Source organism: Cyrtonyx montezumae, unplaced genomic scaffold (genome assembly GCF_038088225.1).
Source record: "Cyrtonyx montezumae isolate F1298 unplaced genomic scaffold, pur_monq_1.0 scaffold_10, whole genome shotgun sequence".
Lineage (NCBI taxonomy): Eukaryota > Metazoa > Chordata > Aves > Galliformes > Odontophoridae > Cyrtonyx > Cyrtonyx montezumae.
Window position 1 is genome coordinate 15,173,365 of NW_027071826.1, and position 27,415 is coordinate 15,200,779.

At 36.4% G+C, this 27,415-nt stretch overlaps 1 protein-coding gene across 3 annotated transcripts in view; it reads left to right on the forward strand.

Annotated features, from left to right (window-relative positions):
• Positions 1-15,262, forward strand: part of RPS6KA5 (ribosomal protein S6 kinase A5) — a 66,907-nt gene extending 51,645 nt beyond the window's left edge. For all 3 annotated transcript variants that reach the window (XM_065751529.1, XM_065751538.1, XM_065751546.1), the window contains 9 exons: positions 351-512; positions 1,490-1,615; positions 2,331-2,464; positions 5,553-5,646; positions 7,264-7,434; positions 10,353-10,544; positions 11,139-11,298; positions 12,153-12,316; positions 13,285-15,262. In XM_065751529.1, coding sequence (XP_065607601.1) covers positions 351-512; positions 1,490-1,615; positions 2,331-2,464; positions 5,553-5,646; positions 7,264-7,434; positions 10,353-10,544; positions 11,139-11,298; positions 12,153-12,316; positions 13,285-13,524 — 1,443 coding nt within the window. In that variant the 3' untranslated portion in view covers positions 13,525-15,262. The remainder of the gene's footprint in view (positions 1-350; positions 513-1,489; positions 1,616-2,330; positions 2,465-5,552; positions 5,647-7,263; positions 7,435-10,352; positions 10,545-11,138; positions 11,299-12,152; positions 12,317-13,284) is intronic.
• The last annotated feature ends 12,153 nt before the right edge of the window (positions 15,263-27,415 follow it).

Below are 27,415 nucleotides of genomic sequence, written 5' to 3' on the forward strand. Positions count from 1 at the left end.
ATACTTGCAGTATGGCTTACAAAAATAAGTGATGTTTCCTGTGAAGTAGAGTAAGAAACTTAAAAGTTGTCACACTAGTTGTTTGGCTTATCTCCATGCCTGATATCTGTTGAATATATATATTGATAAATGTTAAAATTTACCTCTGACATCTTATGGTAGGATTTTTTTGTGACTGAAAGAATATACCCTAGGAATTTAGCCACGTATAATCTGAATGCTTTTTCTTCTTGTGGAAAGTAGCGGGTTAAAGTAGGACTGTTTGGTTCTGGATATCTCTTTCCTTTATGTTATCTTCTGTTAAATTTTCATTTGATTCAAACTTATTTTCCTTTTTTATTTTTGTTTAGAATATAAATTGGGATGACTTAGCTGCTAAAAAAGTACCAGCTCCATTTAAACCAGTAATCAGAGATGAGTTGGATGTCAGTAATTTTGCAGAAGAGTTTACAGAAATGGATCCAACTTATTCTCCTGCAGCAACCCCTCAGACTTCAGAAAGAATATTTCAGGTATTTTAAAAACTCATTTAGAAAAAAAAGAAATATCATGTATTGAGCAATTTCAAGTATATAGCTGGATTTGCTTTTCCCACCTTCTATGTTATTGAGAATTTTCTGTGCCTGTTCCCAGGTCTGTTTGTTCAGTGATCCCAAAATTAATGGAAGCTAACTGCAGAAAGTAGGTCTTTCAATTACTTTGAGTGCTCTGATTAATAGACTTCCACATGCAAATCAATAACATAGCTTTCTTTACCGTCTCCTCCATGCTACTAAAGAATGATCCATACTTGGACTACAGAGTCTGAATGTCAAACAGGCAAACAGCTCAAGTGCAGCCTCAAATTTGGAACTAAAACTTCAGTGGTCACCAGCAGTTCACTGTTTTCTCCACCCCCTTTTTTGAGCAACTTAATGCTTAGTGTGAAGGAATACAGGGTCATATTTTGGAAGTGATTTGTACTGACTATTGAAAAGCCTCGAGGTATGTCGTAGTAATAGCTGACTCATCCTGCAGTGGAAGTCACAGCTGTTCTTGTTATGCCTAAACTGGGCATATCACTAATATAGAGCTTATTTTGTCTTGCCATTTCAGGCTGCTTGTTGCTCATATCACAACGTAAAAACTGTTTCATACCTTAACTTATGGATGTTCTGGAAAGCCAGCTAGTTCTAATTATGAACCTTTATCACTACTGCAAAATAATGTAAACAGCCAGATTTTTAGCATTATGTCCCTGAATTTTTGTATTGTTGCTATTTTATTACATCTTTGGAGAATCATAAAACTGCTTTCAGAAGGACATCTGTTCATGTTGAATGTAGTAACAACTACTCATCAATTAGCAAATTACAGTTTCTGTATCAAACATTACAAACATTTTATTTTTTTTAATTCTGTAGAAACTTCTGATGTTTAATACACAGTGTTATGGTACGTGTGCAACAGTTTCAAGATTTGTCCTTTTCTGATGTCTCTAATTTAATAGGGATATTCTTTCGTTGCACCTTCTATTTTGTTTAAACGCAATGCAGCTACAGTAGATCCTGTTCAGTTTTATGTGGGGGATGAGCGGCCTGGAACTACAACTATTGCCAGAAGTGCTATGATGAAGGTAATAATAATATCAAGAGCTAAATTAATTTGGTTAACTTGGAACCGCATATAACTTTCAAAGTAGCTGTGCTACGATTTACAAAGTAGTCATTATGTGTGTATCTTTTCTCTGTAATGGCTCCTCAGATGATCCAAGCATATAATTTGCATGTGGCACTATAAAGAAGTGGTTAAAGTTTAGTCTGAAAAATGAGATTGATTATCTAGCTTTACAGAAGACCAAGTATAATCATAATAGTAAATTGAGTCCTGATGGTTCTAATCCAACCAACCATTGTAGATATTTTTGAAGCTACTTTAATTATGCTAGAATTCCTCCTATGATGTATTTGCCCGAAATGTGTATATAGTTGTGTGAAGCCTTAGATGAACACACACTATTGTGATGTCTTCAAACTAGCACAGTTTTGTGAATAAGTATATGTACAAGCTTCTTTGATCTTCTTTGTCTCGCCCTTTTGTACCTTAAGCTGTTGTTGTAGTAGTGATGCTTTATTTAGTGACTGTTTTTTAATAACATAGGAATTATTCTTTGTTAAAATAAAGTTGATGCATTTTATTAAATTGATAAAATATAAATCTTAATTTCTAAACAAGAGCTCTTTTCATCTACATTTAAAATTGTAAAAATTCTCACAAAACGTTACTCTTTGTCTTTGACTGTGTATACTAAAAGTATTCTGCAGAACTAAATACAGACAGTTTCCTAACAGGACTCTCCATTTTTTCAACATTATGAACTGGATCTGAAAGAGAAACCATTGGGAGAAGGAAGTTTTTCCATTTGTCGAAAGTGCTTACACAAGAAAACTAGCCAGGAGTATGCAGTAAAAATAATTAGCAAAAGGTATAAATATTCTATAAGACAATAAAAATATTTTCTTTGCTTACTGTCACCCATGGATTAGAGTAATGCTCGCTACGTTTTTTTAAGGTGAAAAATTAGCTTTAAAATAATTTCCTCTTTGACGTACCTCTGCAGTGTCTACAGAAGCATGTAGTAACTTTATGACCTTTAAAAGATTGTGAGAGTTTTTTGAAACAAAATGTTGTTGTTGTTGGGGAGAACACAAGGAGAAGGGATTTTTCCTGGTTCATGCTTATACTCTACCACTAATTTTGCTCCAAACCAGAGTAAGGTATAAGGTCCTCCAGTCTTCAGACCTAAGTGAACTAAATGTAGGTTTATGGTAGCTCCCTTTTTAATTTTTTTTGACAACTCAACTGATTTGCCTAGGCTGTTGTTTTTATGAAGTATGTGTAGTTTGATTTGTCTCAGGTCTAATTAATTTGTGTATGAATTGGTGTGAAAAATGTAATTAAATTGTGGAGTTTTGCTTTGCATCTGTTTCCTGGGTGTTCTGAAGGCAGCACTTCAGTGGAGATAGCTGATTCACTTTGCTCATGGATACTGTATGATCTTCTTCCAGAACAGATGCCTCTGGCAGTTTCTGGCTAGAGGGAAATAAGGGATTCTTTGGGGTTTGACTATACTTTTAGCTTCATTTTGCTCAGTATTCATGATTAAATGTATCCCCACCACGATGTACAGTGCTGGCAGAAAAGGGAAGCAAAATGTGTAGATGTATCCACTAATTCATGGTAGTCTCTTCCTCCAACACATTTGACTGTACCTCTGTTTTTCCAGACAATAGGAACAGCTGTCCACTAGATTTAAGTGCTTGATCACATGCTTTTTGAATTGGATGAGGGTATGGGGGCCAGTTTTAAGGTCTGCTATGATTAATGGGAACATCATCAGAACTATTAATGAAGCCTACAGAGAGATTAAAATGACCAGGCAGCAGCTGTGGGATTCAGTTACCTAAACACAGGCATCGTTCTAGTACCATTTTAACATCTAATGGTGCCTTGCGAATCCTCAGTCTTGTGACTGCTACATTTACATAAATGTTTTCCAGGCTCTCCTATGCTCAGACAATCCTGTTTGAAGTACATATTTTGGAGTGGGATAGTTCACCCTGTAAGCTTCACTAACCAGAATTTCTCTTGTCATATTGGCACTTTGTGTGTGCGGTAGGCACCTTGATTGGATATTTTAATCTATATTTCTGGCACTCATGTACATTCAGAATTTTTCCTGTGGTGCATGCAGAGCTGCTGATCAGTACTTGCATTTCATCTTAAGGAAAATCCATCTTAAGCATTAGAATTATTATTTTTGGATAATGGTGATCAAATTAGTACTGACTTTCCACATAGGCCTAATCATTTAGGAATGACAACCCTAAATGATATTACTCACAGGTTCTTTTGCTCTTTTTCCTCCATCTTGGTGGACCAGGCTAAATGAAGGTAAGAAGTGGTCTGTGTACAAATATTTTTCAAGATTGCAGGCTGTAAGCAGACTCAGAGCATGTTTATGTAGTTTTTAGAGGTGGTGGTAAATCTGTACCCCATATGACTAGACACAAACCAACCTTGACTAAGAAACTGTTAAACTATAAACAATCCTGATACTAAAAACACACTAATAACACTTGCTGATAGGTGAAGTATACTAGGTTTCTAGTGTCTCAAAGTCAGACAGTCTTTTACTCCTGTCCATCAAAGATATACAACCTGAATCCTACATCTAGGCAAACCATTTCAAGGTACTTGGGATGAAAGCTAAAATGTAGAATTCCTCAGTGGCTGTGCTTTGTTGGTACAGCTGGATCCATCCAATTTTTTTTGTTTGTCTGAAGCCCGGTGGAACAATGGGCTGTAAACTTACTTGAGTTACTGTTTCAGAGCTTCCATTTGTTTTTTGTAGTACTGTCTGTCTACGAATCAGAGATGCTAACTGTTTATAGAAGGGAAGCACTCAGAAAAGTGCAGACACATATTTCAAAGGTTTGTTCATGTTCCTGAGTCCCTTTAGCCTGTTTCCTAGGTCCACCTTCTCCTTGTAATTTCTAGAAGGAAAAGATCATCTAAGACAGTTTTTTAATATGCTAAAGACCTGAAATCACTTCCAGTTTAAACAAGAAAATCAACAGAGGTACAAATGAAACAGCTTAGTTCACTTTTTGATTATATGAAGCCTGCAGAAAGACAGAATTCTTCTGAGCAAAATTCTCATCGTGGTTTGCAGCAACAAAAAACCATTTATGCAACCAGAAATGCAGAATATGCAATGAGAGAGATTCTACCTGTGTTATCTGTAAGGCCATTCCCTTAGTACAGGGCTAGTCTTTCTTACTCAAAAAGAGAATGTTTTGGCAAAAATATTAATGCATTTTTTTTGCCCAAAACATATTGTTGTATATATTAAGAGGAAAACAGGATGTTCTCCTCAGTTGCTATTCACATGGATTTTTATGATGTTCAGCACATTTAATTTTTTTTGCTATAAATATTAAGTACTTGAAAGAGAATTGACATCATATTTCTTCCATTTCATATTTTTATGGTCATCTGTTTAGGGTTTCCTATGAATCATGTAGTTCCTCTATAGATTGTTACAGGTTTTATCTTTATTAGTAGGAGCTCATTGTTTCCACACTGGAGTGGCAGTATTTCACACTGATAAAAGTGGAAAGAGTTGGGGTCTTTCAGTCTTCAGGATAAAGCTGAGCTAAGAGATATTTGTAGGGGCAGAGGTGAAATCAAACTGCCCTGGTCTAAGGGAAAGGTTTGATTTAAATAGAAACTGTTTTGTAATACCTTTTCAGCTTTCACTATAGTAATTTATAGTTGCATCAAAATGCATCATCTGATTTGGGTGTGGTATTTCTTAAATGTCCTAACTTGCAGGGTTATGTGGATAATTTTGCTCAGCTTATTTTGAATGTTTTTAATTACATTCAAGCAGTTGTAATGTTCAAAAATCTGGATTGCAAACAATTAAAAAAAAAAAAAGTAGGTGTTACACTTTGAATGTGCAATTTGTTCAGTAAAATTGGTACAAAAGTTTTTCTCAATTTTTTCAGGATGGAAGCAAACACGCAGAGAGAAATAACAGCACTAAAACTCTGTGAAGGACACCCCAACGTAGTGAAGTTGCATGAAGTTTATCATGACCAGGTATTTTGAAGAAGCTATAATCAGTATTTGCCAAACGCATTACTTTGTGTTTTCCCAAGTATGTCTGGAAGTTAAGCATACTATTATTGCATAGGGAACTTTTTTCCAGGGCTTTTGTCCAATTTCAGACATGAAGTGTAAATTCTGCATTCAGGGAAACTAGCATTTATTGCAGATCAAAAATGTATTTGGAAGGTATATGGTATATGTGGCATTTTTTTCTTGCATGTAATTTTTAATGCAAATAACCAAATGGCTTGCTAAGTTACTGAAAGTGAAATTAGAACTTCTGTTTGAATATAGACTGAGATCAGTTTTATTTAGTCAAGCTCCACAGTGTGTAGTGGAGATTGGCCCTGGTTTCAGCTAGGGGTTTGTGATAGATATTCTACAGAGGTCCCTTCCAACCCAAACTATTCCATAATTTTAGTCTGCAGCCTCATTGTGGCCTTCCAGTACTTAAAGGGAGCTTGTAAACATGAGGGAAATCAAACTTTTAACGCCGGTAGATAGTGAAGGGACAAGGGGAGAATAGTTTTAAAGTAAAGGAAGACTTAGATATCAGGGGGTTCTTTTACTGAGAAAGTGGTGAGGTGCTCAAACAGGTTGACCAGAGAGATTGTGGATGCCCCATACCTGGAGGTGTTTAAGGCCGGGTTGGATGAGGGCTGTTAGGTGATCTTATCTAGTACTTGATCTAGTGGCTGGTAGAGCTACTTGTCCACAAAGGGTTGGAATTTGGTGGCCCTTGAGGTCCCTTCCAACCCAAGCCATTCTGTGATACGATTGAGATTGGATATCAGGAAAAGATTCTTCACCAAGAAGGTGGTCGGGCACTGGAACAGGCTCCCTAGGGAAGTGGTTGTGGTACTGAACTTGCCAGAATTCAAGAAGTATCTGGACAGTAGTCTCAGACACATGGTCTGAATTTTGGGTGGTTCCATGTGGTGCCAGAAGCTGGACTCTGGTTCTTATCTGTCCTTTCCAACTTGGGAACACAGTATTGAAGTCCAGAACTGATTGAAATTGTCTAGTCTTGACATATCTGCAATTCATTTAAAGAAACTTCAACTTTTAACTTACAGAATTTGATCAAACTGATATTAAAGTATTAGTGATCCAGACTATTACTTAGTTATATTTATTGAACCACAGGAAGTTTGCTAGTGAAAGTATCCTTATTCTTTTCAACTTTCAGCTTTTCTCATGACACAAAGGAAAGTTTCAAGAAAGGATACCTGAGAAGCACTGCTAGCAGTAGGACTAATAGACATGTTTGTTCTTCTGAGAAGTCTTGCTGTTTTCTGTACAGTTATCCTTCTGTTCCTTAATAAGTAAATACTGTGAATCTTCTTTTCCTGTGTATTTCTGTGAAATTGTTTCTTTGACCTCTTCCCTTGAATGTGTTGTTCTTGGCTTTCAAATGTTGCATTGTTATAGTATTACAGGGGAAGGAAGTGCTGGTGGCCATTGCAGGCCTACACCCATTGACTTGAGAAAGCAAATTTCACTTTCTGAGAAGCCTACTATTTGTTCAATGGCAAGACATTTGAATTGCAGTAATTGTGTGCTAATGTGTACGTTTCTAATATCCCATTGTTTTCTTTATGGTTTTAGCTTCACACTTTTCTGGTAATGGAATTACTGAAAGGAGGAGAATTGCTTGAACGTATTCAGAAGAAGCAGCATTTCAGTGAGACAGAAGCCAGTCATATTATGCGCAGACTTGTTTCAGCAGTGAGCCATATGCATGATGTAGGAGTAGTCCATAGAGATCTGAAACCTGAGGTATAGTGATTTCCTTATGCATGTTTCAACATTAACTTAATTTTTTTCTACTGTTGTTTCTTAATTTTTTTAAAATAAAATAATATCCTTTCTACTGAGCAAATTCTATAGGTATTTTTCTGTTCTTAAGTAAAAAGTAACTGTTGGGAAGCATTTTAAGCTTTGTTAAAAAACAACACTTTAATATGATTGAAAATATTCTTTGCCTATTTGGGAAACCGTATTTACTAATGGTAAGTATGCTTCCTATATGAAGGAATTCATAAGGAGAGATAGGCTTCTTGATTGCTTTGTGCACTTTCAACACTGTTCCTTCTAGGGTTTTGTGTTGTTCATTTTTTTTCTCCAGCAGTGGGATCATAGAGGTGCTAGGCTTGTTAGTTTTATTTAGCCTAGGAAAGGTGCAATTTCATATTAGTTTGTCCAGTAAGGTCATTACATTGTATTGATGATTACAGTCAGCATATATCATTAAATAGTTATGCTGTTTGTATCTGAAGTTCAAAATTATCTACGATTCCTACTGTTGTTTCATCCTTTTGTGACACACCTTCTGATGTTTTACAGATCTATCTCTTTTCTACTAGTTAGAATTCAACATGTAAAGACGACTTCTAGATGCTAGTATTTTAGTGCTAAACCTATGTTTTAAAGTGTCTGTACTAAATCAGCAATGAAATGAAGAAGAGCTGTTGTGAAATTCTAATGTGTCAGTTGAAAATATGACTCTTTGAGAAAGTTTTTGCTTACACCATCAAGGAAACAAAACAGCTTTTGAAATAAGTCCTTCTTGAAAGAACAAAAAATAGAAATCCATTCTGTCTTCCTTTTCTCCCAGTTTTACTCTTATCGCCAATTTGAATACAAAGGTCAGATTCTGTAAAGCAGGGCTTCTTTCAGCTGTGTTGTAAATTAAGCAGTCTTTGCTTCTATATCGTATTCAAGAAGAGAAGCCTGAGAAGTCCAAGTAATGAAGGGTTAGCAAACAATTTATAGAATGCATTTACTTTACAGAGTTGGACTTAACCAACCTGTCTCCTTCCTGCTTTTTGTTTTGAAAGTTACTGTTTTAGGTTCAGGCATGAACTCTGTATGGGATATGCAGGTTTCCCAATATAGATGTGGTTAGTGCACCTTTCTGTAAAAAGATATATAGAAAACTCTGTTGCACTTCTAACATCTCCAGTCAGATTTGTTTGATGTTCAGCTTTGGCATCTGAACTGTTACTGGTAAGTCTATTTTTAAAAATTTAACTGGTTACATGTCAGTAAGGATGGGGCTTCTTATTACTAGTGTGGGCTGGAAAGCTTTTCTGTTTAAGTTGTAGCAATTAGATCACATATATTGCTTTACAAAATGGAGAAGTGTGGAATAGGAAAAAAAAATCAGAATTCACAGAAGAATTGGTGTAGAATATGTGACTGGTTGGAACCTCCCATGTGGAGGATCTGGGGATATTTTTTCTGTGAAGTAATCATTAATGTGTGAATTTGGCTCTAAGGATATATACCAAGGCATAACTAATCACAAGATTATAGGAATTGGAATGACCCTCTAGAACTCATTGAGTGCACGCCCCAGCCTAAAGCAGGTTCCTTAAAGTAGGTCACAGGTGATGTGAACTGTAGCTTTCAGGTCTTGGCAAGGTACAATTTATTTAGCTAATCCATAAAGGAATATCAAATCAACTTAGAACATCTGCACTATATCATTCTGTACTTAACCAATTTCGTTTTCAGGTCAAGAGAGATCTTTTTAAACCAATGTTGTTAAAATTGAAGTTGCTGCATTGAATGTAGTATATGTCATCTTTTATCGATAACAAATGCTCTGAGGTTTTCCTTGATGTGCTTGCAGTCAAGGAAATGATTTTTTTTCTCTTTCTAATGAATTTGAAAGTAATTATTTTATGTTCAGTGAATCACCTTTTGTATTAGAAAATTTCATAGGACTGTAGGCTTTCTTAGCATTGAAGAAGAGATCAAACAGCGAATGTAACCACCAGATTTTTCTTCTCCTCTCTCAAAAGTTCAAGGGAAAGTAGAAATCAGTAGTAATTAATCTCTGCCTCAGATATTTTTCCGAAGCTTTGCTTGTGTATCAATTGAGAAATACACACAGAAAAGAATAGATTATCTTAAATCTTCTGAACTGACAACTTGTATAGCATCTCAGAATTGAAGAAAGACTTTGTATGGAAAGCTGAAATTCTTGGGGACAGCTGAAATCAAGTTTAATTACTTTTGTTTGATGTTCTGTTCTGGGACCTTCCATGCCTAAACACCACACATCACAAGTCTCAAAGAAGGCATATCTCTGTTACTTTTGAGATCTATGCCAGACATGTGCTAGTGCATTTTCTAATCCTCTCTTTTACTTTCAAATTATTATTTTGTGTTATTGAGCTGTCATAGCAATATGGCTTCAACGAGTTACCACATGAGGACCAAAGTCTATACAGTTGCAAGACAAGGCATGCAAGAATAGTTCCACACACCAGAAAGTGATCATCACAATATGCCAGAAGAAAGTGGAAGCTTTAAAAAAAAAAAATAAAATTCCACTTTTCTCAATGGAAAAGTAAATTCTTCATTTCAAGCTTTTATCTTTGATACTTTATGATGGCTTATGTTGTTGCCTTTACTTTTTTTTGTCTGTGTTTACCTAATTATTTTTCTCACTGGCCTTTGCTGAATACGTTTTCATTAGTAATCCCACATGGCCAGCCAGGCTACACCTTGCATTTTCTTCTATCTCAGAATACTGCTATTTGTGCTTTTCAGATTTTGCCTTTGTTTCCCAATACCCTCCTACATAATGAGAATTTTTCTCTAGTAATAAATGCAGAACAGTACCTACTAAGGTGTTCTGAACAATTTTCTAACTAATGCTAATTCTGATATTGCTTGCTTTTCAGAATTTGTTGTTTACAGATGAAACTGATAATTCAGAAATAAAAATAATTGATTTTGGTTTTGCTCGTTTAAAACCACCTGACAATCAACCTCTTAAGACTCCATGTTTTACTCTGCATTATGCTGCCCCAGAGCTCTTTAATCACAATGGTTATGATGAATCCTGTGATCTCTGGAGTTTGGGAGTCATTCTGGTAAGTGAATGGGTTTTTAAACTGGAACTTTATTATACGTGTTTACTTTTTACTAAAATGCAAAGGATTTGATGCTATTTCAGGCTTGTATTGGGTAGACAGTGCATTCAGGTGAGAAGATACTGCTGTTCAAATAATAGATTCCAATGACAGATACTTTATAGGAGTTAAGATTTTTTTCCCTAAGCAGTAGATTGAATTCAGTACTTCTGGGATTTGAAAAAATGCTGTCTCATTCTTAAAAAGAAACGTTCTTCTCAGGATACATGGCTCCATATAGTCTCTTTCTCTGAACTAAAACTCTCAGAAATCAGCCTGTATTCTGATATACAGAAAATTATTTTCAAGAAAAGTAAGCTTGGTATAAATACCATCATGTTTTGACTGACTTCCTGTAACTTTTTCTAATACTAATATACTTTTTCAAACAAGGGCTCCATTTAAAGTCTTGTGTGTTTAATGTTTTCTATAGCGTTGAAAATGTGCCAGTCAAAGTTCTGTTCTGCTAGTGCTGCCATATAAACAACACTAACTACCTATGTAGGGATTTCAATGAATGCGTTCTTTGTTAATATTATTTTGTTCTCCCAACAGTATACGATGTTATCAGGACAGGTACCGTTTCAGTCTCAAGACAAAAGTTTAACATGTACTAGTGCATTGGAAATTATGAAAAAAATAAAAAAGGGGGAATTTTCCTTTGAAGGAGAAGCTTGGAAAAATGTTTCTGAAGAGGCTAAAGAGTTAATTCAAGGTAAGAATTCACAAATACTTTATTTCTAAAGGTAACATTTATGGCACTATCTAATACCTGATGGAATAACCTGACAGAGTGGTGTCCACAGCTTGAGCAACAAGTTTTGGCTACAGTTAGACATACCAAAGTGGGATTCTGAATTTTACTTATGCAAGGCAGAGAGCTTTCTAATGTAGTAAGATGTTGATAAGTTATGTGTTTGCATTTTTTGGGGTGGGATATAACTGAAGAGCTTTAGAAAAGGCGAAATCCTTTTGAAATATGTTTAAAAGCAGAAAAAAATTATTATATTTTAGTTTTGTGAGAACACCGAGTTAGTTGGTGAGGTGTGTTTTAAAAGTAGCATTTTCAGAAAATCAAGGAAAATACATTAACTCATTTAACTGTCTTTGAATGAGTGCGTCAAGACTATTGTGTCTCTGAGCTGCTTTGTTTGTGTTTATGTTATGTTCCCTTTAAGTGTTTTACCCATCTAATTAAGGCATTCTAAGACGAAGTTCTGAATGTGTAGAAGCAGGCTTAGGAGTCTGTGCCAAAGATGTTGGCGTATCCAGCTTCTGTAATTCTGGGGATTGCTTTCTTAGATTTCACTTTAGACAGGTTTAAAGTGACTAAATCCTCTTGTAGTTTAGGTTCATGCAAAAAGAGATGAGTTATTAAACATATAACTATTTCTTTTAATGATTCTGCTTGAGTGAATGATGGCATAACATTGTGTGAACTTTATCTAGAATAAGCATTGGCCTATCTAGGATAAACATTGTTGTTACTTAGTTATCAAAGCAATGCATTATCTCTTAAAAGAGGACAAACAGTTCAAAAATGAAGAGAATGTAATGTATTTCTATTAGGACTTCTAACAGTGGATCCGAACAAAAGAATCAAGATGTCCAGTCTGAGATACAACGAATGGCTTCAGGATGGCAGCCAGCTGTCATCAAACCCTCTAATGACTCCTGATAACCTGGGTTCTTCAGGTGCTGCGGTGCATACATATGTCAAAGCCACTTTTCATGTAAGTTCCAAAAAATCCTTTGTTACATGATAAATGTTGTAATTTACCAAACTAGATTTTTGCGTGTTTTTTCTTAAATAAAAAGATGTATTTTTCCTTGTAATTCACTGATTGCTTATGACTGCTGTTTTCTTCTCTGTACCTAAAATATACGAGTAAATACAGAAAAGTATGAATGACAAGACTAAATTTCTTGAAGACATTTATACTAATGAGGTTTTTGGGGTTGAGAGACAGCTGTTCATGAAATAACTGTAAAAATATTGTGTTTCTTAGAGAAATGCATTGAGACCTAGGAGGTTTTGTAGTAAGAAGCAGCTTTTCTATTTAAGAGACTGGAATTTTTATCCTTCTCATGGCTACAAAAAGGTTATGTTTCTTGTATATATGTATTTTGTATTTTAAGTAATGTTTGAGTAGTATTTTAAGACTTACTCATCTACCAATATATGTTTACTAAATAAGTTCAAATTTCAACTGTTGTACAAACGCAGTGTTGATTCTCATTATTCCTTCCACAATGAACTGAAATTGGGTGTTTTTGTGCTGAAGTACTTATATACACTTATTACTGAGCAGAGAAAAAGTTACTTTGAGAGTCTCAATAATGCAAAATAATTTCATCTGAAGGAAAAAAGTTTTAGTTAACTAAATGTAGTTTCTGAAAATGTAGTCTTGATGTAGTTTAAGTCCCAGAAAAACCTTTTAAACTTAAAAGATCAGGGAAGGAAAATTGCCAGTTAATAATGTTACACGTTACTCAAATACAGCTACTGGCAAATTGACCCTTAAATGTACATAAAGGCTATTTATTGCAATTATTGATATAGCTAAAATATAATTGTTAAGAATCTGTGAAGAAATTAGTTTATCTTATGGCTTAACATTGAGCATTCATTATACCATATTAGCCATAAAATGTCTTAAACCTCTCAAAAAGCTTAGAAATTCCTTTTACTTTTAAACAGGCCTTTAACAAGTACAAAAGGGAAGGATTTTGTCTCCAGAACGTTGACAAGGCACCTCTTGCAAAAAGAAGGAAAATGAAAAAAACAAGTACAAGCACAGAGACACGTAGCAGCTCCAGTGAAAGTTCACATTCTTCTTCCTCTCATTCTCATGGTAAAACTACGCCTACAAAGACACTGCAGCCTACAAACCCTACAGACAGCAATAACCCAGAAACCATCTTCCAGTTCTCTGACTGAAAAGCAGAGAATATTTTGTCTTGAAGATTTGCGTGGTTGTAAACTGGGCAGTCCCTTTGTCTTCTCCCACCCTTCCTCCCTGTGGCTTACAGGCTACAGAAATATGTCCGTCGCTTTAATGTGTTTCAGTCATACCTTTTTTGCTTCATATTTCAATACATTTCTGTTTAGCATTAAGTTTGGTATCACTGGATATGGCATAATACTATAATGCAACCAATATTATACTCACTTAGGGATAAATTGCTAGTCTGCAGTCAAGCTCCTCCTGGTAAGGAGCTATTCTGCCCTTGGTACAGCTTGGAGGAAAGCTGTTTCTCAGCATAAGAATCTTCCTTCCAGTTTCTTCTCCACTGTTAAAATAAAGGAAAGCTCTGTAAAACATAAAACTCTTAAATCTTCTGCGTATGTCCAGCTATGTGAAGAATCTCATACATTGGATTCTTTCTGTACATAAGGAATGATTGGTACAATCCCCCAAAGAAGTATTCAAAAGCCTCTTAAATTTGTTAATACATTCTATCCCATTTATTTGAATTTTAAGAACAAAATGAAGTGTTATGCAACTCTTAAGTTACTTTAAAAAGTTGCTCCATATATCTTGTTTTAAACAATTGAGAATGTCTTCGATTTTTTAATTTATTTTATTTTTTAGAAAACATCTAGAGTGAAAGATGTCTGATAAGGTGACGTGTCTAGTACTGTGATACAGTAACTTTTATTCTTTTTGAAGTTGATAACTTTTAAAATGTTTTACAGATTCTAAAACAATGATATTACAGAAAGTGAAATTTCATATTGAATGTTTGAAAAATGGTCACAAGTTAAAATATCTATTTCAAGATTAACTATTATTTATATTTTCTTTTTATATTTACACAAGAACTTTAAAATACTGAGATTTTTTGAGAGATGCAAAAACTCCAGTTTAAGCATTTGTTATTATAGGGTCCATACAAATATATACAGAGTTATTTGAACTTTGCATTGTGCAAATACATCAGTATGATAGTGACTGTAAAATATTAGGATATGTTTTTTCTTCGCACTTTATAACATCAAAATGTGATGTTTTATTATAAAGTGCACTCAGATTTTCCTTCCTACAAGGTGCTGAGCACTGTTTTGAGTTGAGTGACCTGAAATCCACATTCTGTGGTGGTTGAGGTCATTGTGAAGGAGAATTCTGTACTTTACAGGAGTGAATCCCTGTATATTATTTGCTGTTTTCATTCCTTACTTAAAACTACGAAACTCTTTCTATCCTGCTTTTACGTTGTATATAACAAATACTAGACCTGGGCACCTTGTGTGTAGTGTGGATGTTAACAACTTATGCACTGGGAATACTAAAGGGAAATTCTATTGAACACTGTGCTTCACAACTTGTTCACTGTGGTGTTCTACAGTGAAGTATTTCCTACTGTGATAGTATAGTATGTACATAACTGTTTGGAATCATAAATGTGACTTACAGAAACATCAGCATAAACTTTTAAATCAGCATATTTTATAAATTTATGGAGAGCTCTTTTATTGCTCATATTCTCCATGCCTAGAGACAACTCCAGTTTTGCAAATGCTTAGCTGTGTAAGTTTCCACTGAAGTCAGAGAGATTCCTTGTGTAAAGTCAGTTAAATGCCTAAATTTCTGTGATAGAGGAATAATTGACATGAGGAATTTGTTAATGGCTTGTTCTACTTTAAAGTAAACATAATCCAAACCCTATGCAAAAAATATATATATAGGAATTGTTTATATCAGTGGTTTTATTTATAGAATTACATCAGATATCAGTATTGACAAATACAATACATCCATGTTTACAGGGATTACATGTATCAAAACAAGGCTTTGAAGCCCAACATGTTTGTTCTGTGTTTCTTTAATATTAACAATGGCATTCTGAGGTTTTGGAATTGCTCATGTGAAATAGTTTACTACTTTCTTGATGTGAATGTCAACAGTGATTGCAGCATTACTTTCAGGTTGATGTGAATATTGAGATTTGCACTGTTTATGTAGAGGTAGTATATTTAAAGATCAGTATATGTGCTAATAACGCAACCGATTTTAAGTGGCTGATGTTAAAATATTGAAAAATAATTGTCAATGTAATATATTCAGGTTCGCTTTCTGAATGCTCTCTTTGGAAGTGATCTCGGTAGTAACAATGGCTCATTTGTAAAAGAATACTTTCCCTCTCCCCAATAAACTTGCTGTAAATACAAAAACAACAATCCACAATTAATACTTATTATGTAGACTGTACAAGTAAATTGAGGGAGGGTGAGAAGGTTGTTCTTAAATTTTATACCTTAAGGAGTTCTTGGAATTTATTGTCTTCATAGTGAGAAAAACAATACGATTTTGGGTTTGATTTCTTTCAAGAGTAACAGAAAACTTGTGGATATTGAATATTTCTGGAATATTGTGACCCTTGTGAAATGGCTTTTTTAAAGTTAGAAGCATCATACATTTGTTTCTTTCTTGGGAAATTTAATCTTATGCCTGACAAACTGATGAAACAAGAAAAGAAGATTCATACAAGAAACTACGAGTTTCAGGTGATGGCTGTATTGTCAGGTGTTGGGTTGTTGTTTTTTCCACACAGGCTTTGCGAGATTGTTGTGAATTGCAAGTGATCTATTATAATTTTTAATCAATGACAACTTTTACTCAACAAGATTTCTATTTCTTCTAACAGTAGTTATTTAATAAAAATAAAATGGGGTGTTTTTTTGGTCTGGTAAGTACACTTAACTGTTGACTTGCATTTGCTTTGAACCAGTTAACTGAGGTAGCTGAAATATTATCGCCTCTGGCTTTTTACTGCCTCCAGATAACGGACCTCTTGTATTGGACATTAAGCTGCTTGGATTTATTGATAGGCATCTTTATATAAATGACTTCTGTTTACACTGATGAAACTGGATTTCCAATCTAGGCAGCTCAGGAGTGAGTTCAATTTTGTTAGGATGCAGGAGGCTATTTACTTGTGTCAGAAAGATGTTCTATCTCTGTTGCCCAGCCTGGCACTCAAGGTATATGATAAACATTGGACCAAATTTTTAACACTCAAACCACTGTTTCAAATCTGAAATGTACAAGCTAATCTTTATTATTACTTAAAATACTTTATACTGTCATCTTAAAGAGGTATTAGGTTGTAAATTGTTTATACTCAAATTTCGTTTACAGTGCTGCTATGAGTCAAGCAACCTTAATGTCTAGTAATGACCTTTCTTTACTGTTATCATATGTGGCACAGTCAGCAATGTTGTAGGCAGATTTCTTTGAAAGATTGAATTTCTTATCAGTGAAGATGTTTATGTTAATCTTAGATGTACTAAATACTATGTTGATAAAGCTATTTCTTTGTAATATTTCTTGAAATGCAAATAATAATGTTAAAGGTGTTAGAGAAATACGAAGAAGGTAATATTTTTACTGTTACTCTGAGGTTTCTACCCTTTTATGTAAGGAAAAGCAGGTGAACTATTTGTTTAATAGAATGATCTGTGCATTTGGCATTTGTATTGTTTACTGCTACAGAAAATATCGTGATTAAAACACTTATAATTAACAACTTTGAGGGGAGCATAAAAATACAGTACTGCATCAGAATGTTTTGAAACTTGAGTCGACGTTGCTCATGTAGGTATTTTTTCTGCCCTTTTCCATGGCTACTTTTTGGAACAAAATACCAGTACCTTCACAGCCATGTTCCCTAGTGCTCATCCAGGAGTAGAATGCTGTCTTGGTTAAAAAAAAATAATAATAATAATCATGTGAGGGTTTCTTTTTACTATTATCTTACATGTTTTATCAGTTCTGATGAAGTGTTGTAGAAGGCTCTTACATTTTCAGTATGCCTGTGTTATGTGCATGTGTGTAGATTCACGCTGTATTGCCCATGTCTAGGCCTCTATTGAAAGTAATAAGCCTTTATTAAGAAAAAATTTACTGAAGTTTACTTACTGTGTGAATTCTTGACTTGAACAGATTCAGAGAAGCAGACAAGGGGAGTGCTGCAGAAGAGGAAGAAGGTTAAGGCAAATCAATAATGAGTGGCTTCAGATGGAATTATTTTGTTATTCATCAGGTATAATTCCAGGTATATTAATAACAAAACTTGCTTGTCATTCTTTTTCCCCATATATAACAGTCTTTCACTGCTCTGAATTTTTCAGTGCAGAACACTGCATTCCCTTCCTTCAGGAATAGCATGCCTCTGCTATAGATGTGTTTTGATCTTTACCTGTCAGAAACGGTTCTGAGTTAGCTTCTTTGACCCACAGGGCACTGGAGTCTGTAAAAATAGTAATGCGGAGCTGTTGGCTACTTCTTGCCTGCTGTCATTTTTATTTGTCACTTTTTCAATATATACTGGGAGTTCAGAGAACCTACATAGGAAAGAAGATCCAGGAATCAGGATGATTCCAGAACTGTGTACTAGGACAGAAGTAGTGATGCCCTTAATTACACAGACCAGTGGGAGCAGTCTTGTTTGTCGTGTCTGGATGCAACAAGAGCACAGAAATGTAAAACACCTTGAATGATGTAAATTTGAATAAAACATCGTTGTCTTTTTTTTTTTTTAATGGCCTTTATGTTCTTTTTGGTGGAAAGGGAAATTTCAAACTTCTTGGGAGTGAATGGTAAGTGAGATGAGATGGTATAGACTGGTGTGACAGCCTCCTGTCACCCCCCCCAGGGCTGTTTCTGATCCTTCTGGGCCCCAGCTCTGCTCTTTCACTGGTTCAGGTGTTATCACCTCTCAGCCAGCCTGTGTTCTCTCAGCTTAACTAAGGCATCTTGTCTAGCACTGAGAATAAAAGAGATTAATTGATTTCAAAGTAGCAGTGAAACACTGCAGAACTTAATGCATTACTGTGATTTTGAAAGCGAATATTCTATTCAAATGTGGATAGCAAGGACTCCTTTCTACACTTGTTGGCAACTTATCTGGCTCCATAAAAAAAACAAAACAAAAAAAACCCATGCTAACTTCTTTTGAAATGCCAACAATAAAGCCAAGAAAAGCAGAGCTCTTTAATTGCTATGAAACTGTTCCAAAACCTGACACAGATGGAACTGCAAACTGATTGCAAGCTTGCTGCATTTGTCTCAATACAAACATAATTTTACTCTTGTCAACAAATCAAACTTCATCATATCTTAAAATTGGGATCTCATTTATGTTTGTTTGACTTCCTTTGTTGTTGTTCTTTTAAAACACACAATTCTCCTGGTAAAATTGTGACAGAAGGCTTATTTTCATAAGGGAGAGAAAAATCTGAGGTTTTAGGAAAAGGCCTTGTGAACAACCAAAATAATTACTGGGAAAGGTAATCGCTGTCCTTAGCTTGTTTAGTTTTACATATAAATACACTGCTGCTATTTGCTGACCGTAACAAAATCTACCTTAGTATATTTTGTATCAGTTACGAGTGTGATCCTGCTTGACACCTGCAGTTATGCTAAAGTATCTTTCAAATATAAACTAGTTTTTGTATTTCCGGCAAAGTGAGAAGAAAGGAAGAAAAAACAGTTTGCATACTGTGATGCAAAGAAAGGACAGTGCTGAAGGTTTGCTCTGGGTTACGTTTACAGGGGAATCAGAGTACCATTGTATGGTCTGAAGAAATGTACTCTTAATTATGTCTTTATTCTATTTTCTTTTCCTCACGATACATTTATTTTAAGATAATCTAAACTAGTTAGTGTGTCAAAGCTTCTCTCAGAAGTCTCCTTAGTGATTTCTCCTTCTTTCAATACATAGCTCGGCTGTATGTAATGAGTTATTCTCTTGAAGCTGTGCATCCCTGAGGAAACAGGATCTCATTGTCTAGTCGTAAGTTCACTGTACAGTGATCATGTGAATCAGAACTCAGGGTGCTATATCCCTGCTGCTTTAAAGGTCAAGTGTTGATACTGTTCTGTATAGTACATATTGCCACATCAGGCTACTTGGTTTGGTCTAAAGGCTGTCAGTTTGGAAGGAAAACTTGATTTGTTTCACAAGAAGACCATAGTGAGACGAAACGTACCATTAATCTTAACTTACATTTGTATTTCAGATGTAAGTATAAGTTTGGCGTTGGCTTTCAACCTTGGCAGTCTTATCATTGTGGTGCTAGTGTGGCAAATTTTGTTGCTTCTTAATGTCATGGAATCACCAAGGTTGGAAAAGACCTCCAGTGTCATCCAGTCCTCACTGTACTTATCTCTTTCACCTGTAGAGAAGAAAATCTGCAATCTTGTTTTTTTTGTCAGGAAAAAAAAAATGGTCTTTTACCAGTGTCTCAGTAGATTAGATCCTCCATAGTTTCTACCTTAACCTTTGAAGCTTTAAATGCAGGAATTCATTAGAGAGGAGTTCTGACAGCTAGCTATGAAGTAGCAGGCTGTGTTAGTTTGTACTAAGTGAAGTAGGATGTGCTATTTCCTCTTTCAGTGTGGACAGGGAGGGAGAAGAGGCAAAGAAATGGAAGAAAGGAGTACTGAGCTCATAATTTACAGGATGTACTGATGTCAGAGATTTGTTCTTGAAGAGTTTTCCCCAAAGAACTCCAGTTTGGAAAAATATTTGGTAAAAAAAATACTTACCAGCATTTTTCTTGCAGGGGAATGTGCCATTTTCAAACTTCTAAGGCAGCAATACATACATGTCCAGTCTTGATTTCCTTAACTCATTTAATGCCATTTTTTAACTTAAGTATGTTATGCAGTTTTGGGACCCAACTGGATTGCTGAGAGGTTGAAAACTGTTCCTTAGAATCTTCATTCATTAACATTCATTAATTGTGATCTGAAGATAGAATGTTAAAGCCCACAGAATGCACATTAACTTTCACTAATGAACTGTAGTCACAGTAACACTTTTGCTTTTTATGCTTGCTTTTATCAGTCTAAGATATTCTGTTCCCATGTGTGTGCAATAGGTAGATGTCCAGAGCAGTGAAGCAGATTCAAAATTACCCATTCTCAGACAAACATTAGGCCTTTCAGAGACTTCTTTTGATTGTGTTATCTATTGGTGTATATTAAATAAGCTATGCATCAGTCCTTATTGTTCCCTGATTCAGTGGAACTTCTTGTAGAAAGGAACTACTACATAATGCAGTACATGAAGAGAGAAAATTGGTGGTATCTGGAGAATCTCAAAAGGTGCAGGCAAAATTTGTCTTTCTGTTAAGGACTGTAAGTTTTAAGCAATAGAAATGTGAAAGGTTGAGGAGGCTGATATATGTTGCTGTACTCAGTTGTTTCACACTGCAAAATCAGGAAAATACCCCACTGAGCCAAACTACTGAGGCCAGAAATGCATGCAGCACCTAAGCTATGTCCATGCCATGGTGTGCGGAGCAGCAGAATGTCTTGGGAGCCTTTCTGACGATGGCAGCCACTTCGTAGACTGCCAGTGCACAACACACCAATGGCTTTAGGGAACTGCTTGTGATTTATTTCTGACACCTTGTGTAGAAAAGGTTGTCAAATGTATATTGTATAAGCAAATAACTTTAATTTCACCAGTTCATGTTACTTAAAAAGCATACAGTCTTGTTTTGGAGTTGAAGAATCCACCATTTCTTTGATATTTAATCAAATAGTTCAATCTCCTGATAGCTTTTTTTTAAAGCTATCTGTTCTATCTATAGCCGTCAACAGATCTATGTATTTTACAACCATTTCTTCATCACAGTACCCCGAATTTGAGTTCTTATTCTCTCTATTAATCTGTTTGTAAATGCCATGTCATTTATATGAAGATTTATTTCCAAAACCTAATACCAGTAGTTTGGTGGTTCTGCCAGTTATTACAGTCAGGGGCAGACTGACTGGCCAGGTGTCCTAACTGCAATGCAGAAATGGCAGCCAGCACTTATTGGGTCCACGTGCTGCCAGCACCTAGTGTTCCCGACCCATCTGAAGTACAGCTCTCTTGGAATTTACCCAGCTGATTCTAGGAAGCTTTTTCCTCTCGCTGAAAAGAACCTTGCTTTTGGAAAATCATGATGTAAGTAAGCATGGATGTGATTTTCCAGGTTTTTCCCCTAGGGTCATGTCAGGCCACGTCTTACTGTGGTTCTGTCTTCCTTTTGTGTGACTGCAGCCTTCTCACGGTGTGTCTGTGTCACTGGCATTCCCCGAGCTCATCAGAGGGATGTGATGAGACTGAAGGTGACAGTCCTTTGTTTTAGGTCTACTATGTACAAGACTTTAAGACTTCTCTCCAATTATTAGCATTACTGGGAACAAAAGCCAAAGCAATCTGCTTTAATTTTATGCTTTTCAAGCACAGAAAAATAATATTTGCTGAGAACAAGCCACATTTCTCCTTCATTTTCATAACAACGAACGAGCGAGGTTGCTGGCGTTTTGTCATTTTTGTCCCCAGCAGCTGCTCATCTCCGGGGATTCCTCTGATTTATTTAGTTTTCCTTACCCATTTGCTGTAATACAGCACAGGGCATTCTCCATGGATGTTTTAAACTGCAAGCCTCGGCTTGAGAAACTCGGAAGTTATGTAGTTTTTTACTCCCTCTAGTGGTCTAACGCTGCAGTTTGTTTAACTGCTAATACAGTAACAAAGACCGAGTTGCACTATGACACTAGATCCTTAAAAATTAACTACCATTGCTTTTCCAGATGTATTTAAATATCAATGTGGAAAATATTAATGCTGCTTAATATACATTTTTTTATTACTAATAAGTAGCTAGGACACATTTGAAAACAAATTAGCAGAAATTCAAAGCTTTTCTTCTGTATAACAAATGCGTATATTTAAAAGGTTTGAAATTAGGAGCTGAAGAAAAGCTGTAAGCCAACTGCTGCACTATGCTTGCTGCATCAGTAATGCTAATGCCAAAAGCACATGATCTTCATCTTCCCTTAAAGTGGGTGAAGAAGTGCCATTTGAAACACCAATTATCTGAAGGCAGTCATTCCTGTAGCAGTGGAAATCGATCTTGGAACAAAACCTAAACATGGTTTGAGCTAGTGATGTAATGAAATCGAGCAACTTCATGATAATACAAAAGAGCTGCTTCTGTTGTTTTCCTAGCTGAAGAGATCCTGTTCAAATTCACCTGAAGCTTCGTATCTACTGAAATACAGTCTCCTAGTTTCCTAAAATGTAATGTGTATCTTGTTACTTTAATAAATAGCTTAAAATAGTACAAGATGTATATTCTGTGCTGGATAGAAAAGAATTAACTGAAAAGCAGTGGGATAACTGAGGTTTAACAAGGTTAGCATTTTTCCAAAGCCACATTTATTTAATTCTTTGTCCTTCCATTCTGTCCAGCTTTTGCATAAGAGAGTTGAAAGAATAGGAAAACATCTTTACGTTCACCTACGTTTAGAGCTTACTCGACCCTTCCCTGAGGTTGGAAGTAGCTCAAGCATGCCTTTGACATCCTTAGACCTTTACAGAAGGGTGGAAAGTTTCACATTTTGCTCACATTTATTGTGCTAAGCTAACTTTGTTCCCATTTTGCTTCGTGTTAGAAACTAAGTATTTCAAATAGCAATTTTACTGGTGGTGTAATAATGTAACTCTAAAAATACATTTGTGGATCAAGTAATTAAACTTCAGACAAAAATACATCTATTAAGTCTACCAATAGTAGTCAAGTGGGTTTTTTTAAGCCACGTTTCTCATGTTTCTTTGGATGTTTGTGTGATGCAGAGGATTTTTTATGACAAATGTTATGACAGGTTTAAAATACACTACAAAACATTTGTCTAAACAGCATAATTGTGAAAATACACTGCTTATGAAATTATATTGTTTGTTGCCCTTTCATTGCAAGTGCTGATTCCCGTTTTTGGTATGAGTGGCCATGGAAAGGAGATGTTCTGGAGTCTGACTTCTTATTTTTTGCAGCACCATTAGTTATTAAGCTTCAGATTCAGGCTGCCAGTGCTGATGATTGCACACACTGTTTTTCATTAGGTACTAAAAGTAAAAATCAACTGATTTCATAAAATTGTGAAAAATAAATATATTTGATTGTTAAGGCATGCTTTCCTTTTCAGGCATCAATTATTCAATATATCAAATATATATATTGAAAAATGCATTAAGGTTTGATACAGAAAGCAGTGAGTTATGAAATCAAAAGTTACTGTGGAGTGGGGAAAAAAAATGTTCTATATTTCTAGGCTTTCCGAAATCTGTGTATGAATTTAACTTTCAAACAGCAGTAAGGGCTTTATGGTTTACATTATGTACATTCACAGATGTAATTATTTTATCTTTAAGAAAATAAACTCATAAAAATCCTTGAACTATTTTGTTACGGTATATGTCATTGTGCATTGTGGTTGCATTCCTTGCTCTGAGGCGTGGCAGAAGGCGAGTTGCATGTAGTCATGGATGTAGCCGAAATGTTGGTTTTGAAGATGCTGCTAATTCTTACTTTAGTTACCTTTATATTGCATTTTGATACTCCTAAAAAGTAACCAGGTGTCCCTATGAAAACTGTCAGAGGAAGTGATTTTGTGTGGACCGTACTAAATTTCATAGAGATGACTGGCTGCAGTAGGTGAGGAGAACTGCAGTTAGTGTAACGCCGAGTGAAACTAGGTAGCTGGAGGAAAAAAATGGCACTTTACACTTGAGGAAGTGGTAGCTAAATAGCAGTTGAATGTTTTCTTTAAAATACAAGTAATATTTGAATTGCATCTCTGATAACTTGCGATTGAATGTGTTCATTATCTTGACAAATTAAAATGTTAATCTGGAGTGAAAAATAAGATATTGGTGAAATAAACATGTGTTGAGGAAAAACTTCTCTTTTTAATATTGACTTTTTAATTCCATTTATGCCTTGTAGAGATAAAGGAGGGAACTGTCTTTTGTTACGTTATGTTCTCCAGGGATCAGTCTCAGGGATAGAGTCCACTCTCAGCAAGTTTGCTGATACAAAGCTGGAAGGAGAGCCTGACACACTGGAAAGCTGTGCTGCCATTCTGGACAGTTGAGACAGGAGGAATATGATGAGGTTTAACAAGAGCAAGCGAAGAGTCTTTCACCTAGGGAGGAATAACCACATACCCCAGTACAAGCTGGGGGATGACCTGCTGGAGGGGAGCTCTGTGGAGGGGAACCTGGTTTTTCTGACGGGCAATAGGCTGGCCATGAGCCAGCAGTGCTCCCTGGCGGCCAAGAAGGGCAAAGGTATCCTGGGGCACATTAAAAAGAGCATGGCCAGCTGGTCGAGGGAGGTGATCCTCACCCCCTGCTCTGCCCTGGTGAGGCCACATTTAGAGTACTGTGTCCAGTTCTGGGCTCCCCAATATTAAAAAGTCAGGGATCTTCTAGGAGTCCAGTGGAGGACTGCAAAGATGTTTAAGGCCTGGAGCATCTCCTGTACAAGGAAGGACTTGAATAACGGGGGTCTGTTCAGCTTGGGGAAAAGAAGACTTGGGGGGGGGGGGGGGGGGGGAAGGAAATTTGATTAATAATTTTATTAGGTTTATTTTTGGATTACCTGAAGTATCAGAGTGAATATCATGGTGTTCCTGTGGACTGAAAGTTTCTGTTTCTCCTTAGCCAACTCATATAATTGCACTGAATGCAGTCAAGCATTATTTCTCTTATTGTCCTGTATTGGAGAAGATTTAAGACTGAGTGGGAAGGGGGGTAGCATGAGGCAAAGAGGTTGGCTAGCATCATGCATGGAAATAAACAAGGTTATGGTTTGCATAATTGTCAGAAATCAGATCTCTATTCATCTTTTCTGGCTAGCCAGCTCACTCACTGTACCTGCAGTTTATTTCAAGTGAAATGAACACATCAGTCCATACCGGCAGTTTAATAATGGACTTTCAGAAATCAACACAGTTTTGGTTGGAAAAAGCGATTGTAGTTGATGACATAGAAGATCAGACTTGTTTTTTATATCACTTTTATACTATTCATTCCAGGTTCATTAATGTGGTTATGGGTCATCTACGATGGAATCTTAGAGCATCATGGGTATGTGGAAGTTTTGCTAATGTTAAGGCACGTTTCCTAATTTTTCCAATACATTTCAAAATACATTAATTTCTTTTGCATAGAAGTCTCACTTCATAAATAGTCACTATGGAGGTAATAAGTATGAACTGTTATGTAAATATTTTCATACTATTACTTTGCTGGTAGCTTTTACTGAAGTGATGTTATCAGTGCAAACAAAATGTGTTAAAACTGCTATGAATAAACATAAATAATCTTTGTAAGCAAATTAGCTATTTGGGAAAATTAAACTGTCGGTTTTCCGCCTCTTCCTTGAACAACCAGTAGCCATGACATCAGGGATTTCCTGTCATTAATTTGCTGCCTCATTTTTCATTTAATCCTTTTATCTGGCTGTTAAAACTCAATTCTCTGATCAGTTTAATGTCCTCCAGATCTTCTCAAACCTCACTTAAAACAAGAAATGTTCTATCACATCCTTCTCCTTTCACTTTTGTTGCAGTACTAAATCTTCTTTCTGCTCCTGTAGTACTCCACTGTACTTCTTAAATGCTGTTATGTTCTTTGTTTCTGTTTTGCTTCTTTAAATTTGAAGTATTTGCTGCTTGAATTTGAACTGAAGCCTACATGTACTGTAACAGCAACTTGGGGAAAAGACAGATAAAAGCTGAATTCTTTATTATTACATTTTCAATAGCACTGAGAGTTAAAAGTAAATTAGTTGAAACACTGAGAAGGGCGTTTGTTGTTACTGCACAGAGCTGTGAGAGCTGTGGTCTTTCAGCTGATGATAATAATAAAAATCAGCAATTGTTCCTAGTGTTTGTGATACACACATGAATTAGGGAATATTGCTGAAATTTTGCTTTGTGGATAGCAGCTCTACCAGTGCCCATAGATGTGTTTGCATTTAGATAAGATATTTAACAAAGATGGCAGGTAGTGGTCCCTGAGAGTTTGAAGATCGTAATTCATGAGGTTTGGGAAACAACAAGTACTAAGATAAGGATAGTGGTTGACCTGTTTCTAACACTCGTAATGTTAAGTTTGCTCAACTTTGAATTCCACATGTGGTGTTGGTGTTTCTGATGTCTAAAATGCATTAGATCCAGAGTAATGCAATGTGTACAGCAGCTCTGCACCCAGCCTGTGCTTTGAATGTCTGAGCCAGTAAGCAGGCAGCATTCCTCACAGACTGAGGCGAATGCATATTGGTCTTAGTGCCTTCTTTCTGTGGATAAAGAGAATAAATTGTGCTAGGCTGCGCTTGGACGCGGAGATGTCCAAATCATTTCAATTTGTTGTCTAGTGTTGATTGTCCCGCACCCTGTGTAACCAGTTCTTCTGTAAATGGGGGCTCTATCCTTATTTTGGGAATGTAAATAGCAATGGGCAAGAATAATCTTCAGTGCAGTCTTTGTGGTTTTGCTGTGTGTTTTCAATACAAGTCAGTTGAGGCAGCGTTCTCCTGAGGTCCATGTAGGTTTTATGGAACCGGTGTGTCCTGTAGGAGCAGTAACATCTGACACAGAGACATGGCACTTATTCAAATTTGTTTTCGGCTAGTGTTTGCCTTCCACAAAGCTGCCGAAAGGCATTCCTCCTGCTCGGGGGAGGTAGTGGACTGCATGCACACGGCCCGGACTTGCGTTACAGGCGCGCTGCTGTACCCTCTGCTTTCCGTGTACCCAGAGGTTGAGCATCCAGCGTGAGGAGGCCGGGCTGAGGTCCGCCCCCGCGCTGCCGGGTGCGGAGGCGCGGGTCGGCCCCGCGGCCGCCTCCTGAGGCCGCGGTTCCGCGCGGGGGCCGCGAGGCGGGGCCCGGCCGCGTTACCGCCGCCGCCGCCAGGTGGCGCTGTTGGCGGGGAGCGCCGCGCGGGCCGCAGCCCTCGGGTTCCGCCGCTCCCGGCGCAC